Source organism: Desmodus rotundus, chromosome X (genome assembly GCF_022682495.2).
Source record: "Desmodus rotundus isolate HL8 chromosome X, HLdesRot8A.1, whole genome shotgun sequence".
Taxonomy (NCBI): Eukaryota; Metazoa; Chordata; class Mammalia; order Chiroptera; family Phyllostomidae; genus Desmodus; species Desmodus rotundus.
In genome coordinates this window covers 7,862,367-7,879,078 of record NC_071400.1, presented here as the reverse complement: position 1 = coordinate 7,879,078, position 16,712 = coordinate 7,862,367, and the positions used below count along the sequence as shown (strand labels likewise).

At 37.1% G+C, this 16,712-nt stretch overlaps 1 protein-coding gene and 1 non-coding gene across 2 annotated transcripts in view; one reads left to right on the top strand and one right to left on the bottom strand.

The window, feature by feature from the left end:
- Positions 1 to 16,712, top strand: part of TEX11 (testis expressed 11) — a 124,791-nt gene that overhangs the window by 28,295 nt on the left and 79,784 nt on the right. The window contains exons 8-11 of the mRNA XM_053917416.1: positions 2,342 to 2,421; positions 4,270 to 4,350; positions 4,443 to 4,562; positions 11,551 to 11,631. Of these exons, the coding sequence (XP_053773391.1) occupies positions 2,342 to 2,421; positions 4,270 to 4,350; positions 4,443 to 4,562; positions 11,551 to 11,631 (362 nt within the window). The remainder of the gene's footprint in view (positions 1 to 2,341; positions 2,422 to 4,269; positions 4,351 to 4,442; positions 4,563 to 11,550; positions 11,632 to 16,712) is intronic.
- LOC112300131 (U6 spliceosomal RNA) lies at positions 13,155 to 13,261 on the bottom strand. The gene has a single exon (XR_002974355.1). It is a non-coding gene; the product is annotated as a U6 spliceosomal RNA (small nuclear RNA).

The following is a 16,712-nucleotide window of genomic DNA, read 5'->3' as shown; positions in this document are numbered from 1 at the left end:
GGACCTGGCCTGCAACCCAGGCATGTGCCCTGACTGGGAATCGAACCAGCAACCCGTTGATTCCCAGGCTGCTGCTCAATCCACTGAGCCACACAAGCCAGGGCTTAAATTGATTTTTAAAGAGAGAGAGAGAGAGTGCATGAGATATCCATTTGTTGTTCCACTTATTTGTGCATTCATTGGTTAATTCTTGTATGCGCCCTGACCAGGAATTGAACCTGCAAACTTGGTGTATTGGGATGGTGCTAACCAACTGAGCTACCAGGCCAGGGAAGAGCAACAGTTCCTAACTATTGGCATAAATAAAGATCACCTGTGGAGCTTATTTACCGACACACGCCTAGGCCCTGCCATTGGTGGTTTTGACTTAATAGGTTTAGGATGAAACCTGGGTATATCTGTAATTTGAAAAAAATTATCAGGAATTCTCATGCCTGCCAAATTTTCAGAACCAATGGTGTTGAGAGAACAGAGTAGTGAGATTTTTAACCTTGAGTCTTCCAAGTCTGGGAAGAAAAAGAACAAGGGTAGGAGACCAAAAGATAGTCAAAACATTCTCACTACCCATTCTCTAGAGGAGACTCACTGCCCATTTATTGAATACATGGTTCTGACTGGGTTGTCTTACCCTGTTATGGGAGGCAGTAGGTAAAAGGGACAAGGTAAGACTCCAGAACAAAACTGCCGGGCACACATTATACTTGAGGATCTGGGAAGGAATGGGTCAATGAACAAGAAAAACAAAGAATTCACAAATTCACATCGTGTTGTCTCAAGTCAATTCAAATGTCAATCTGTGGGCACTGATGGAGCAGAGTAAGGCAGATGTAAGGAGTCAATCGGCAGGCACCTATCCAAGATGTTTATAATATAGAGGGGCCAAGAATGGGCTGGGAACAAGGATAGAGCAACAGCAATGAAGAACACATCTTTATACTGAAGGAGCATTCTGTCTCAGCTTTAGCTGCCTTTGGCTGGAGGCTGGTTGGCGATAACCATAAAGAGCTGGATCAAGAATGTGGGCATGGGAGCAAAGTTCTTAGGCTAAGACATTTCCCACAGAGGGACACCGCTCAAAGCTGTGAGGTCAAGGAAGTAGTATTTTTCAGAAGGGTTATGATCACTGTGAAATGTTGCTTGTGAAGTCAGGCAAGGTGATCTTGGGGAGTGCAGTTTTAAGCAAAGTGGTACAGCTGCAAAAACATTGCAGGGGCTTAAGGAGATGAGTGAGTAGCAAGAAAATAGAGGTAGTAGATAGAACATTCAATTCAAGAAGCTTGGCAATGAAAGGAGGAGGAGAAATGGGATGGAAGCTTGAAGCACATTTTTTTTTCAAGGAATGGAGATGGATGTGTTTGAACGTAGAGAGGAATACATTGAGAGGGAGGTGCTGCCGGTATCTTGGGAGATGGAAAATAATGAAGAGATCAGCGTTCTTAAGAATACTGAAGAATTAGTGAACTTTGGAAAAAATAAAGGCAACATTTTAAAAACTGGAAATGCAAGACTGTAAATATGATCATTAGTTATTATAATGAAAGATTTTTTTCAGAAATAAATTAACTTTGTTAAGGGATGAATAGATTTTACATTTCATGATGGATAATAAAACAATCTTTCTATTTCAGTTACCCTGTAATTTCAGCTGGCAAATCTCTTTTCAACTGAATATGAATTAAAAATGATTTTAGCATAGGTAGTGTGGCTGCTGAGACCTAACATCAAGACAGCTAATTCAGTTATATGTGAAGGCATCCTTTAACAAATTGATTTTGTTTTATGGTAAAAGAAACTACACAAATAAGGAGGTTACAGTTATCCAGACTTTCCTATTTTCAGGGGAAATGAACTGTATCATGAAGATATCTGTATTTTCTAAATTATATTTTAAGAACTTTTACGTCATCTACAGTAAAGAATATATTTAGAAAGTTTCAGTTTTAGAGAATAATCCACAATTACCCTGTTGTTTAGAAATTTTGTCACATGGTGAATAGCTTTAGATTCCAGTTCCACTTAGGATTATTTTGCTGCCCTAACACATAAGAGCATCATATGGAACCAGGTATTTTCAGTGAGTCTCTGGGCTTAAGACGTACAGAAATTAAACTTTGAAAATTCAGTCACTGTCTGAGTAGAGCCTTAAGCAAGTGATTTCTCTGATAAATTTCAGATCATTTACTTTTGATAACTGATTTTTTAAAAGCCTTTAAAATTCTTCTTCTTTTTTTTTTTTTAACAACAGTACTTGTTTCACTTCACATCTCCTTTCTCTTTGTCGGTTTAGATAAGAGGAGAATGAATGCTTTGTGTTCACGGGTGTCTAATTACTGTTTTGCAGTACGGCATGTGGCTTGCAAGATGATGAGCATGTGCGGAGGTGCAAATGCTCCGCAGGAAGTTATCCACAGACAGATTTTGGTAAGTCCTAATTAAGTGAGGTCACCGTGCAGATGCAATGTGATAGTCTCTACCCCTGCGAAGGTGGCTGAAGTTAGGGTGAACCTGGAAGGGGGTTATAGACTTTAGTGTATCCATGTTCCTTTTAGGATAATTCTGTGTATTAAAATGAAAGGTCTAAGCAGTGCCATCGTTGTTATTAGAGTGATTCAGTGGACTAAATATTGAACTTATAATTCAGGATTTGTGAAAAGTAATGAAAGTAATGAAAAGTCTTAGTTTTCTGATCCATTCCTCCCTACCCTCTATTTTGCTCCTTAGAGGCAGTATGTATTTTCAGTGGAAAGTATTTTTCCAGTGTTTTAAAACAATATTTTATTGGAAATATCAAATGTATACACAAAATTGATTGGTCCACCCATTTACTCATTCATTATTGAACTAGAGGAATCATCCGTACATAACCGCTTTTGTTTCTTCTATATCTCCTACAACAACAAACCCCCACGGATTATTTTGAAACAAGTCCAAAATACATCATTTCATCCATAAATATTTCAACATATGTCTCCAAAAGACAAGGTTTCTTTTTTATTCAAACCAACCCAATACCCATTGTCACACCTAATAAAATTGAACAGAGATTTTCTGAAATTATAAGCATCCAGTATCTCCTGCCCTGCCTGCCCTCTCCTCCCCACGTCCACTTTGTTTCTTAGAATCAGGATTAAAGAAAGTCCACACCATAGATTTTATTAATAGCTCTCCTTTATCTATTTATTATTTTATGTTTTAAAAAGATTTTATTTATTTACTTTTTAGATAGAGGGGAAGGGAAGGAGAAAGAGAAGGAGAGTAACATCAATGTGTGGTTGCCTCTCTTGTGTCCCCCCATTGGGGACCTGGCCCCAAGCAACCCAGGCATGTGCCCTGACTGGGAATCCAACCGGCAACCCTTTGGTTCGCAGGCCAGTGCTCAATCCACTGAGTTACACCAGGCAGGGCTCTTTTGTAAAAATCTACATCTTTCTCCCTGCCTTAAAAAATCTGTTGAATTTATTTGTATAAATTTATTTGTATTATAAATTCAAATGAATTTATTTGAATGTATTTATTGAAGAAACCAAGTTGTTTATAGAGTTTCCTAAATTCTGTATTCTGATGACTGCATCCTCAGCATTATATAATATAGTCCTCTACATCCTGTTTTTCCTGTACTGGTAGATTTAGAAACTTGATCTGATTCAGGTTCAATTTTGTCAAGAATAATTCATAGACCGTATGGTATACAGAAAACACTAATTGTCTGCTTCTCCCTTCTTTCTTGTCTTAGTGCCCTTTGATAATTTCTGTTCCCAGATCCATTATTTCTGTAAGGGTTTGCATATTCTGAATTCTGTATATCTTTTTTTTATTAACTGAAATAGAGAGAAACTTCTCCTCTTCAACTATGTGGTTACTCTGAAATATACTTTTACAGGAAAGACAGTCTTGATTCTTTTCTTTCATTTAGCATCCTTCAACTTTCTTCAAGTATGTGAGGCATTCATTTTTCAGAATTTTCCTATCTAAATTACCTCAATATTTTCTTTTAATATTTCCTTTGAAGATGTGTTTTCAAGTCTGTTAGTTTTTTATTATTGCTTCTTAAGACCATTTCTCTTAAATTACAGAGTTCAAAGCAGAACACGAAACTAATAAATGCTGATTGTTGCCTTTTTGTTTTCTGTGGATTACACTACTGAATATGGACAGAAAATTAAATATTTTCTCCAGTACCCTCCTCAGCAAGTCCGGAGAAGGTGTGACTTAAAAAGTTTTCTTTAAAAAAATAAAAGATAAAAAATTTTTCTAATTTCTCTCTTCCAGATGAATATGAAAACAGGAAAAGAATGGGTAGATGCTGGAAACGGTGTTCTTGCTGATACGTTTTTTGAAGTTGCCATAAATGTAAGTTACCACTGATTTTTAAGCCATAGCAATTATTAATAACAGTTGTGGTGTTTCTCATTACTACATAATATTGTGGTTTTATTTTTCAGGGTCTGGAGCAATTTTATGCCAGATTAATAGAAACTTGTCCTACTGAGACCTCAGAGCCTATGCAGAAGTGTGCTGTGGAGAAGGATCTTTTCAAAGTGCTTTCTTACCAAGCAGAGTCAGTAAGTATCATAGTCTCCATGGCCTCACAGTGTGGCATTTTGCATATGTAAATGAAAAAGTGATGATGTGTAACCTATTAGAAGAAGGTGAGGTGTCATTGGCCTTTCATAAGAATATATTTGACCTTTTTTGTGTCTGTTTTGTATCTGTAGGTAACATTACTGATGACGATTGGTATCTATGTCAGGGTGGATGAGGTTGGAAAGACTGATATATAACTAAACATCCTTTTAACCACTGAATGTATATTTATCATTTATTTATGCCAGTAGCCTCTACTTGAAACACCCAACTCTGTGACTCTTTTACATCCAGAGTGTGCCTAAAATATGTGCCTAATAAGAGCCTTCTCATTTGTGATTGTTCTGGGGTTTTTTTGCTGATGTTTTTGAAAAGTCTGCTGCTATCACCCTGGCCAGTGTGGCTCAGTGAGTGAGTGCCGGACTGCAAACCGAAAGGTTTGATTCCTGGTTCTGGGCATGTGCCTGGGTTGCGGGCCAGGTCCCTAGTCGCTGGCATGCGAGAGGCAACTGATCCGTGTTACTCTAGCACATCGACGTTTCTCTTCCTTTCTACCTCCTTTTGTCTCACTCTAAGAAATAATTAAAATCTTTAAAAAATACTTTAACTGGAACATAATCAACAGAAGAAAAAAGCAAACAAAATATAACCAGAGACATTGAAGTTAAGAACAATCTAACAATAGCCAGGGGGGAGTGGAGTGGGGACAGTGAGGAGAGGGGATTACAGGAGCTACTATAAAGGACACATGGACCAAATCAAGGGGGAGGGTCGAGGTGGGGAAGGGAGGGGGGGTTCAACTGGGGTGGGGTGGAGGGATGGGGAGAAAAGGCACACAACTGTAATTGAACAACAAAAATTAATAAAAAAAATACTAAAGTCTGCCGGTATCAGTGTGCAAAGTTGTACTTTACCATCTGTTTGGCTTCTGGTTCCCTCCTTTCGTTACCATCAGTTAGGTGTGCATTTTCAGTTGACAAAATATGAGCCAGGATGAGTTTGTGCTCTGTAATTATGTAATTCTAGAAATGAAAGAGACCTTAAATATCATCTAGTATAATCCTGTCATTTTATTTTTAACGTATTTATTGAGATACAATTCATATACTATACAATTCACACATTCAGAATGTACAATTGAATGGATTTGGTATTTTCGCAGAATTATGCAGTCTTTGTCACAATCTAAGATTGAAGGGTTTTTGTTACCCCAAAATGCACCCCCCTATCTATTACCAGTCCTGCAATCACTAATCTAATTTCTGTCTCTATAGATTTACCTCTTCTGGACATTTCATATAAATGAAATCATACAATAAGTACTCTTTTGTGATTAGCTTCTTCCACTTAGCATGTTTCCAAGGTTAATCCATGTTGTAACATTTATCAGTATTTCATCTTCTTATTACCAAATAATGTTCCACTATATGGTTATACTACGTTTTGTTTACCTATTCATCCACTGATGAACATTTGGGTTGTTTTCAATTTTGAGCGATTGTGAATAACTCTACTGTGAACATTCATGTACGTTCAAAAATTCCTTCAAATTTTTGTGTATATATGTTTTCGTTGCTCTCTTAGATACATACCCAGGAGTAGAATTGCTGAATAACACAATAACTCTGTGTTTAACTTTTTATGAAACTTTACGACTGTTTTCCACAGTGGCTGTACCATTTTACTCTTCCACCAGTAGTATACGAAGGCTCCAGTTTCTCCATATCTGAGAATTTTATAGTTTCAGCACTTACATTTATAGGTCTATGATCAATTTCAAGATAATCTTCAGGTATGGTGTGAGGTGGGGGTCCCACTTCATTCTTTTGCTTGTGGTTATCCAGTTGTCTCAGCACCATTTATTGAAAAGACCATTCTTTTCCCATTGAATGGCCTTGGTACCCTTGTCAAAAATCAATTTATCCTAAATGTAAGTTTATCTTGACTCTTGATTCTATTCCATTTTGATCTTATGCCAGTACTTCACATGTTGATTTTAGTAGCTGTGTAGTAAGTTTTGAAATCAGAGAGTGTGAGTTCTCCAACTTTGTTATTTTTCATGATTATTTTTTTGCACTATTGATTTTTGAATTTTATTTATTTACTTACTTTTAGAAAGAGGGAAGAGAGTGGGAGAGAGAGGGAGAGAAACATCAATTGGTTGCTTCTCACATGCGACCAACCTGGCCTGCAACCCAGGCACATATCCTGACTAGGAATCAAACTGACGACCTTTCGGTTTACAGGCTGGCACTCAATCCACTGAACCACATCAGCCAGAGCTTTCATGATTATTTTGACTATTTTGGGTCACTTACATTTCTGAATGAATTTTAGGATAAGCCTGTCAATTTATGCGAAGAAGCCAGCTGGAATATTGATAGGAATAGTGCTGAATCTATTGGTCAGTTTGAAGAGTTTTCCTATCATAAAAATGTTAAGTATTTTGATTTATGAATATGGGATGGCTTCTAATTTATTTAGGTTTTGTTTAATTCCTTCAATATTTTTAATTTTTTAAAAAAGATTTTATGTATTTATTTTTAGAGAGAGGGGAAGGGAAGGAAAAAGCGAGGGAGAGAAACATCAATGTGTGGTTGCCTCTCGCACGCCCCCCACTGGGGACCTGGCCCACAACCCAGGCATGTGCTCTGACTGGGAATCTAAGTGGCAACTGTGTGGTTCACAGGCCAGCGCTCAATCTACTGAGCCACACCAACCAGGGCAGAATCTGCTCTCCTATTATGTCTCTGTAACATCCTGGTCCCCACCCCCCCAAAAAGAGTGATAGCAGCGTACAAGATATGAAATATTGGGAGGCACTGCTTTAGACAAGTGCTATAAGAGTATAGAAAAGGGAAGGAGATTATTGTGGACTGGTTTGGTAGGGGAAGACACATAAAAATGATTAGGACATGATTTGGACTTTGGAGGAAGGAACAGATTCAGAAAAGTAGAGAAGGGGCACGGGGTATTCCAGGCAGAGCAAGGGCTTGAGCAGGAGCAAAGTTGTATAGGCAGGAGTATGCATGTCTTACTTAAGGAATGTTGAATGACCAGTTTATTTGAAGGAAGGCATTTGTACAAGGACTAAGTTTGGAGAAATAAGTTGGGCCAAGTTGAGAAGCTCAAATATACCTCTTGGAAAAAAAAATACTTTTCTGTTTTCCTAAAGGCCTTGGGGTGGTTGAAGGTTTTGGGGAAAGGTAAGGTGGCACAAATCGAAGAGTAATCTGGCTGTAGTGCTTAGGATGGGTGGAAAAAGTGAACAGATTGGAGGCATGGTATAAGCGTGAAGTAATGAGAGCCTGGACTACAGCAGTAGCAATAACAATGGGAAGGAAGGGAGTAGATGTGGAAGAAATTGTAACGGAAGCAAGTAAGCATTTACACTCCGGGAGAAGGTCTGAATCACTCTGTCCTTGGAGGCAGGAAAGGGAGGATAATAGGAAAGCTGATTCATTCTGCAGTTACACGTTGGGGAGGGTATAGTAAAAAGTAGAGCAAACAAGAAGGACAAGATGACATATGAGAGACGAAGGAGGACTAGAACAGTGAGAAGAGAAAAACATTTCAAGGAAAATGGGATGATCAGCGGTGGCCAGTGTTTCAGAGAAATAAAGGAAAATGAGGTGCAAGAAAGGGCTATTGGAACTGGCATTTATGAAGATGATAGTGGCCATACAAATCAGTTTTAGTAGCAAGATAAAATTGGAAGACAGCCTGTAGGAGTTTAAAGGCTCAGTGATGGTGAAGCAATTGAAGAAATTAGTGTTCTCCTGGTCCATTCATGTTGTCACTGTGAGGTCAAAACTATTTTCCTAATAATTCTAAGACATTATTTGCCTTTTTTTTTTTGTGCTATGTTGGCATTTGTACTGGGGGTGCAAAAGCAATGGTAGGTAAAACTTCTGGCACTTTTAACATGAACCAGGACAGTGGCACACCCTCTCCTAGTAGTCATTGTGTTCTTCACCGCTACACACTTACAGTAAAAAGAACACCAGTTTTAACTTAAAAATGCCCTTTGTGATTTAGTAAAAGTAATTGATTTTATTAAAATGTTGACATTTGAGTACATATTGTTTTAATATTCTACATAAAGAAAAGGGAAGAGAGCACTTCGGCATAGCAAAGTCCGACGGCCGTCTTCAGGAAAGGCCCCTATGTGATTGTTTGACTTGTGAGCTGAATTACCTACTTCTGTTTTCACAGAATACCATTTTTACTGGAAAGAATGACAGGTAAATTTGTCCATTCAGACTTGGGTATCTAGCAGACATTTTCATAAAAATGAATGAAGTGAGAATGTGACGTCAAGGAAAGCACTGACAGTATTTCTTGTCAGCAATAAAATTTAATTTTTAAGTAACAATTAGAACTTGGGAAAACTCGTACCTCCCCCATGAACTCGACAGCATCTAGATACTTAAACTTTTATGATAAAAGCAACGGTGATATTAACTAATGTGATTTTTAACAACTTTTCGGTCTGAAAAACTGAGATTCACAGGAAGTTGCAAAAATAGTAAAGAGAATTCTGGTGTACCTGTTGCCCGGTTCTCCTCAGTGGTAACATCTTGTATAAATATAGTGCATTGTCAAACTAGTAAATTGACATCGGTACAATCCCTAAACCTTTTTCATATTTCACCAGTTTTACACGACCTTATGTGTGTTTTTATAGTTCTATGCACTTTTATCACCTGGATAGATTCATGTAACCACCACCATCAGATACAGAACAGTTCCCCCGCCAAAAAGATCCCTTGTGCCTTCCCATTGTAGTTACACACATCCCCCAGCCCCAATACCAGGCAACCAACAGCCTATTCTCCACCTCTAAATTTTGTCGCTTCGGAATGTTATATAAATGTAATGTATGTAACCTTTTGGTATTAGCCTTTTTAACGTGGCATAGTTCCTTTCACAGTCACCCAAGTTTTGCATATCAATAGTTTGTTCTTTATTTGTAAGTAATATTCTATAGTGGTATAGATTTCCCACAGTTTGTTTAGCCATTCACTGTTGAAAGAATTGGGGTTGTTTGAAGTTTTTGCCTATTGCAAATAGAGTTGGCATGAACATTTGCACATAGGATTTTTTGTGTGGACATAAAATTTCCTATTGTGAATTCCACTATGTGAATTCCACACAGTGACATGGAGCATTTTTTCATGTATCTACTGGCCATCTGTATGTCCTCTTTGGAGAAGTACGTAATCAGGTCCTCTGCCCATTTTAAAATTAGGTTGTTTGTTATTTTTGGTGTTGAGTTTTGTAAGTTCTTTATGAATTTTGGGTATTAACCCTTTATCAGATGTATTGGTGAATATGTTCTCCCACTCAGTGGGTTGTCTTTTTATTTTGTTGGTCTCCTTTGCTGTGCAAGACCTTTTTAGTTTGACGTAGTCCCATTTGTTTGTTTTTTCTTTTGTTACTTTGCCTGGGGAGATCTATCAGATAAATATTGCTACAAGCAATGTCCGAGATTTTACTGCCTGTGTTTTCTTCTAGGATTTTTGTGGTTTGGGGTCTAATATTTAAGTCTTTAATCCATTTTGAAGTTATTCTTGTCTGTGGTGTAAGAAGGTGGTCTAGTTTCATTTTTCTGCACGTATCTGTCCAATTTTCCCATCACCATTTATTGAATAAACTATCTTTAGCCCATTGTATGTGCTTGCTTCCTCTGTCAAATATTGACTCTAAAGGTGTGGGTTTATTTCTGGGCTCTCTATTCTGTTCTATTGATCTATGTGTTAGTACCGCAAGTTTGATTACTCTAGCTTTGTAGTGAGTTTTGAAATAGGAAAGTATGAGCCCTGCATCCTTGTTCTTTTCAAAATGGTTTTGCCTATTCTATGTCCCTTGAATTTCCACGTGAATTTTAAGATCAGCAAATCAATTTCTGCAAGAAAAGCCATCTAGAATTTTGATGGCAATTGTATTGAATCTGTAGTACAACTTAGGAAGTATTGCCATCTTAAGAGTATTAAGTCTTCTGATTTGTGCACGTGGAATGTGTTTCCATTTATTTAGGTCTTCTTTAATTTCTTCCAACAGTTTTTTGTCTGTGTACAAGCCCTAACAGTTCTTTTGTTAAATTTATTCCCAATTATTTTGGGGGTTTTTTGATGCTAATTTAAGTGGAATTAAGTTCTTAATATCATTTTTTGGTTTACTCATCGCTAGTGGATAGACATCCAATAGATTTTTGTATATTGTACCCTGTAACATGGTTAAACTTTTTTATTCGAGTTTTGTGGACTTCTTGGAATATTTTATATACAAGATCATGTCATTTGAAAATAGGGATAATTTTTTATTTAGAAATTATACTTACAAATACATTTCACAGAAGAGGTGCAAGACTAGTGCACTGAAAATTACAAAAATGTTGAAAGAATTTAGAGAGAAGCTAGTACGGTGTCCTCATTTTATAGATGAGGAAATTGAAGCCATGAGAGCACAAGGTTCAAGGCTATGCATAATAAATATCAGAGTAACTCTTCGGGCTGCAAGATTAGGTTGTACTAAACTGCCTCTCTGGTAATAGCAGACATTCAGAGCAATTTAATTTAGACTGTGAGGTTATCGTGAGCCTGTTGTAGGACAAAAGACTGCTATTTAACATTAAAAATTCCTCTAAATAGAAGACCTATTCAATCCCAGGAAGTATCTGTTAGACGTGGCACTGTATCATCATAATAGAGAGTTGTACACCAATTTTGACATTTCCACAAAAAGTAAATGACTTCCAGTCATTCAGTGTCAATTTCGTGTTCCCCAAGATTCTTGCCTCTTATTTCTCTGTATTTTGAGCCAGTTATTATGTTTACCTAGACTAAAGAATTAGAAAACAAATTAAGACTTTTAAATAACAGTTAAAATATGTTAAAATTGACTGGTAGACAAATAGCTTGTTATTTCATTTGAACTAATTATTGACATTTTTCACTTTCCCAGGCAATTATTCAAGGGGATTTTCCAAGAGCGTCTGCATGTATACTGCGTTGTAAAGATATGTTGATGAGAGTCCCTCAAATGGTGAGTGAAGTTTCTGCATTTATTCTTGAAGAGTTTGAAAATATGCCAACTTTTAGGAAGCATTATCGCTATTTTGTGCAACCCTTTAGAGATTATATTGAAATCAGTTCTATTTAGCTGATCTTTGAAATATTTTGCTTCATTTGTTGTATAAGAGAGGACCCCCGCAAAACTGGAATTTATTTATAAAAAGTTGTATATTCATTCTTACATGTTTAAACTTCAGTCACCTTCAAAGTACTCTCCATCTGATGCAATACACCTATTGAGACATTTTTTCCTCTGCTCAAAACAGTTTTTGAACTCATCAATTTTGATGCCTTTTAGTGCTTCTGCTGTTTTTTGTTTCACCTCTTCCACATCGGCAAAATGTTTCCCTCTGAGGACTTTTTTCATCTGGGGAGCCAAAAAAAGTTGCTTGGGTCAAGACTGGGTGAATAGGGAGGGTGGGACATGGGGGTCATGTTGTTTTGGGGAAAAAACTGCTGAACACTCAGCAGTGTGGGCAGGTGTGCTTGTAAATCACCCATCATGAAGTGGGCAAACGTGTTGAGTCTTCCAAAAAATTCACTGAAGCCGAACACAGCCTCTCACAACACCACCAGTTGGTACACTGATACAAATGGGTCCCTAGAACACTCACCTAGTTGGGGAAGCCTGTACTACAAGGGGCCCACCCTCTAGAAGACAATTCCGGTTTTGGGGGGGGTCCTTCTTATATTAGAAAGGGTGTTTAAAAATAAATATGGGTTATTTCTTTTTTTTTCACAAATCTTTATTGTATTATTTTCATTACTATTTACTCCCCTTATACTCCTTCCCCCTTATTTCATTTATTTCTGCTGTATTCTTTTTTTAAAATTTTTATTGTTATTCAATTACAGTTGTATGCCTTTTCTCCCCATCCCTCCACCCCACCCCAGCTGAACCCACCTCCCTCCCCCATCTCTACCCTCCCCCTTGATTTTGTCCTTGTGTCCTTTATAGTAGCTCCTATAGACCACATGTCCCCAGTTGGGGCACATGTGGGAGGCAACCGAGTGATATTTCTTTCTCTCTCTTTCTCCTTTCCTCTCTCTCTAAAATCAATAAAAAACATCTCCTTCAGTACAGATATTTTTAAGTCAAAAGATTATATATATTTTTAACATATATAAAAACCCACAGCCTAGGTATATGTCCTGACTGGGGATCGAACTCGCAACCTTTTTAGTGCACAGGATGGTGCTCCAACCAACTGAGCCACCCAGCCAGGGCTTAAAGATTATATTTTTCAATTTTTTTGTCGTTGATGTATAAGGATGCCGTTCTCATAAATGCTTATTTCATATCCAGTAACTTTTCTGAGTTCTCTTACTAATTCTAATAATTTTATCTGTATGATTTCTTAGATTGTTTGCACTTGTGTGTTTTTACTGTCTCTTTTCACTCTGTCGCTATTTCACATCATAAATTACTAGAGGACAGAGAACGATTTTCTTTTTTTGGAATGTCTTGCATTCTTTTTTTTTTTTTTTTAATTTAAAAATATGGAACGCTTCACGAATTTGCGTGTCATCCTTGCGCAGGGGCCATGCTAATCTTCTCTGTATCGTTCCAATTTTAGTATATGTGCTGCCGAAGCGAGCACCAGAGAACGATTTTCATATGCTTTGTAGAGTTAATAGACGTTGAATTGTGTATTGAAAGATATGACAGGAGAGTCTTAGATGGTGTGTAGGGAAAGAAAACTTCTCATATCTTGTGCAGTGTTAGAGCTGATGAAGGGAAAAAGAAATGTACAGAGAGAAGAAAGAGATGCATTAGAGAACATAGAATATACAACAGAAGAGTAATTATGCCTTCATCAAGGTGGGGCTACTAGGGAAAGACCTTTAAGTCCAGAGAGTTAATAGTTATTTTATTTGGTTGATAGGACTAAACTGTTAGCAAAGGCATTTTAATTCTAAAGGTCAGTGAAAGTATTTAGGGTGTTTTCTTTGTTCTTTTTTTTTTTTATGTGCTTAAGGTTTAGACAAGGGACCTGAAAATCTAGGACAGGAAATCTGATAATGAAAGGAAATGATCAGGTAAAGGTTGGAGAAAAGCTAAGAAGTGGGGTTTTTTTACAGAGAGAGGGAGAGACATGGATTTTGTTGTTCTACCCACTTATGCATTCATTGGTTGCTTCTTGTATGTGCCCTGACCAGGGATCAGATCTGCAGCCTTGGCGTATGGGACGGCACTCGAACCAACCGAGCTGCCCGGCCAGGGCCTAACACTGTGTTTTAAAAGGAATTAATTAGTTAAGTTAAACCAGCTCTTTTTTTTCCCTGAGACCTCCTTCCTGTCCCAAGACTAGATTAGGAATTACTGTAAGGTGTGACTTGAAGGCAGAGGTAATGCTTACTGTTCAGAGGCAAATAAAGTGTTTTGAAAATTGTATTTTAGAGTATCAGGAGAAATAACTAGTGGCCTATTGTTGATTATTACTGAGACAATCTGAGAATTAGAGAAGGCTGAATAATGGAGGGATTAGAAGGTAAATGTCTTAAAGCCATTACGGGAGAAAGCCAGGCAATTATCATTCAATTATTACTACACTATTATAATTGAACCTATAAATGCTTAAAAGACAACAAAATCACACAAAAAATAGTTTAGAGTTTGGGACTGGAAAAATAATAGCAGGTTGGTTTTTACTGAATTTTAAAAACCCAATTTACAAAATAATTTGCTGAAAATGAAGTTATCTAGTTAATTAAAAATAAAAAGCCTTGTAACAGAGTGGAAAGTTAATGATCAATCTTCTGTATAATCTCATTTTGACATTGCAAAGTAGGCATTCAGTTGGAGCTGAAATTTCTGGGCTTGGAGATGCAGCAGTAGTGGGAGGTTCTAGAGATCCCATGGGTCCCAGGGATCCCATAATGCATTAGTAAAAACCAATATACAGTAGACTTAGAGATCTACCTTTGTATTTTTATTTCCATTGTATATTGCTCGCAAAATGAGATGTTAGCACTCTATAGAAGACTAGGAGCATATTTTTGAAAGAGGTATTTTTATGAATCTTAGTTACTTCATACCCCATTAGAGATGTTTCACGAGGACAGAGTTTTGTTTTGTTTACTGATGTATCTCTGATGCCTAATAGTTAGAAAATGCTTAGTAAATATTTATTATTGAATGTATAAATGAATGAGTGAGTGGGGAGTATTGGTAGTCAAAAGATTATTTTTGTCATTACATTAAAAATACGTCGTGGGTCTCTTGAAACGTATTTTAGGATTTTGTAGGTTCTCATAAGTTTATTATTGTGTATCGTTTTCTACCCTAGGAAGTAGCATTGAAGGTAAGTACACTTGCAGGGATTCTGAGGGCAGAGACAAATAGTGAGGAAATTGAATAAAAATGCAGTACACTTAAATGTTCATCAAAAGCTTTATTTTCCATTTTCCTCTGTACAATTAGTTGCAGGCCTCTCTGCAGCAAGTGGGTGGTGGCTGCATAATTCCAGTATAACTACATAATTGGTGTGTCCCTGTGTGAACCTATGGGTTCTGGGGCATATAATGAGTTAAGCTCTTTCCACTGAAATGCCAAGAATGCGTTTAAGTACTTCTGGATTTTTGGCAGACATACATTACCAAGACTGTCCTTTATTTTAGATTTAAATATACCATAGGTCTGATGTGCTCAGTTATACATACTGGACGTCTGAGTGTATCGTAGTTCAAAGGGGAACCTTTTTTTGAAGTAAGACAGGTCTTTACATATTAGTCATGAATAACTGGCCTCAGAATTCCGAATCCTAAGTGGCAATCTGCTTCTGTGGTCTCACTGAGGTAACACTTACAAAGGACTCCTTTATATGGGTGTGATCAGATTCTGGATAGATGGTTCCTGAAGGGGATATTTGGATAAATTATTAGAATTAAATTTTTTTTCTCTTATACCATTTGCCAGTATTTTGACAGATGAAAACTCTGGAAGATACGGCATCGAGGCAGAGACTGAGATACTGATTAACTCATTAAAGAGTATTTCCCTGTGGCATCATTCTCATGCTTATTCCTAGTTTTATCTCAATGGTAATTTATGTAAAGAAAATTTTGTTGTTAAAGAGGGTCCATTAAACTAATTCTTTTTAAATAAGTGTTATGACTAAAGAAGTCGTTCAGACACATTTCAGAGCTTTAGAATTTTTTGAAGTTGTCTTAATTTGGGGAAAAAATCATTTTTTCCTCTCAAGGTGAACTTTTTTGGCTTTGAATATACTCACTAATCTAAAGCCTTTTTCTTAGGTTGTCAGATTCGGAATCTGACAACCTAAGAAGCATTTTAGCCTGTCCTTTTGCTGGGAAATGATTAGATTTTTCCAGTTCCTGTTATTAAAGGACCTTTCAGTGTATTAGTAATATATCATATTACTTTTTCATACATAACTAATGTCCCATCCTGAATATTTTGTAGCTCCTCTTTAAATAAATTGAGACAGTTTGATAAGGAAGAATGGGTTATTGTGATGTACAGAGCACTTGAAGTAGGTCTTAAAGACTGAACTGCCATTATAATTGGGCACACTAATTATGTAGCCATACTGGATTTCTTTCTGCTTAAAAAAATAGACATTTATTCTCTCTCAGTTCTGGAGGCTTGCAGGCTGAAGTCAAGGTGTCCTCAGGGCCACGCACCCTCTAATGGCTCTAGGAAAGAATTATTCTTTGCCTCTTCCAGCATCCGGGCAATCTTTGGCATTCCTTGGTTTGCAGATGCGTCACTCCAATCTCTGCCTCCGTCTTTACAAGGCGATCTCCCCTGTGTGTCTGAGTGTCTCCGTGTGACTTTTTTTTGGCTTCTCTTTTCTTTACCAGATGCTTTGTAGATGTCATGTCACATGGCTTTATTAATAAAGACACCAGTAATGGGACTTGGGGCCACCCTAATCCCGTATGATCTCATCTTTTTTAATTAATTTTTTTTATTTTTCCATTACAGTTGATGCACAATATTATATTAGTTTCAGGAGTACAACCCGGTGATTAGACATTTATATAACTTACGAGGCAATCACCCTGGTAAATCTAGTACCCATCTGA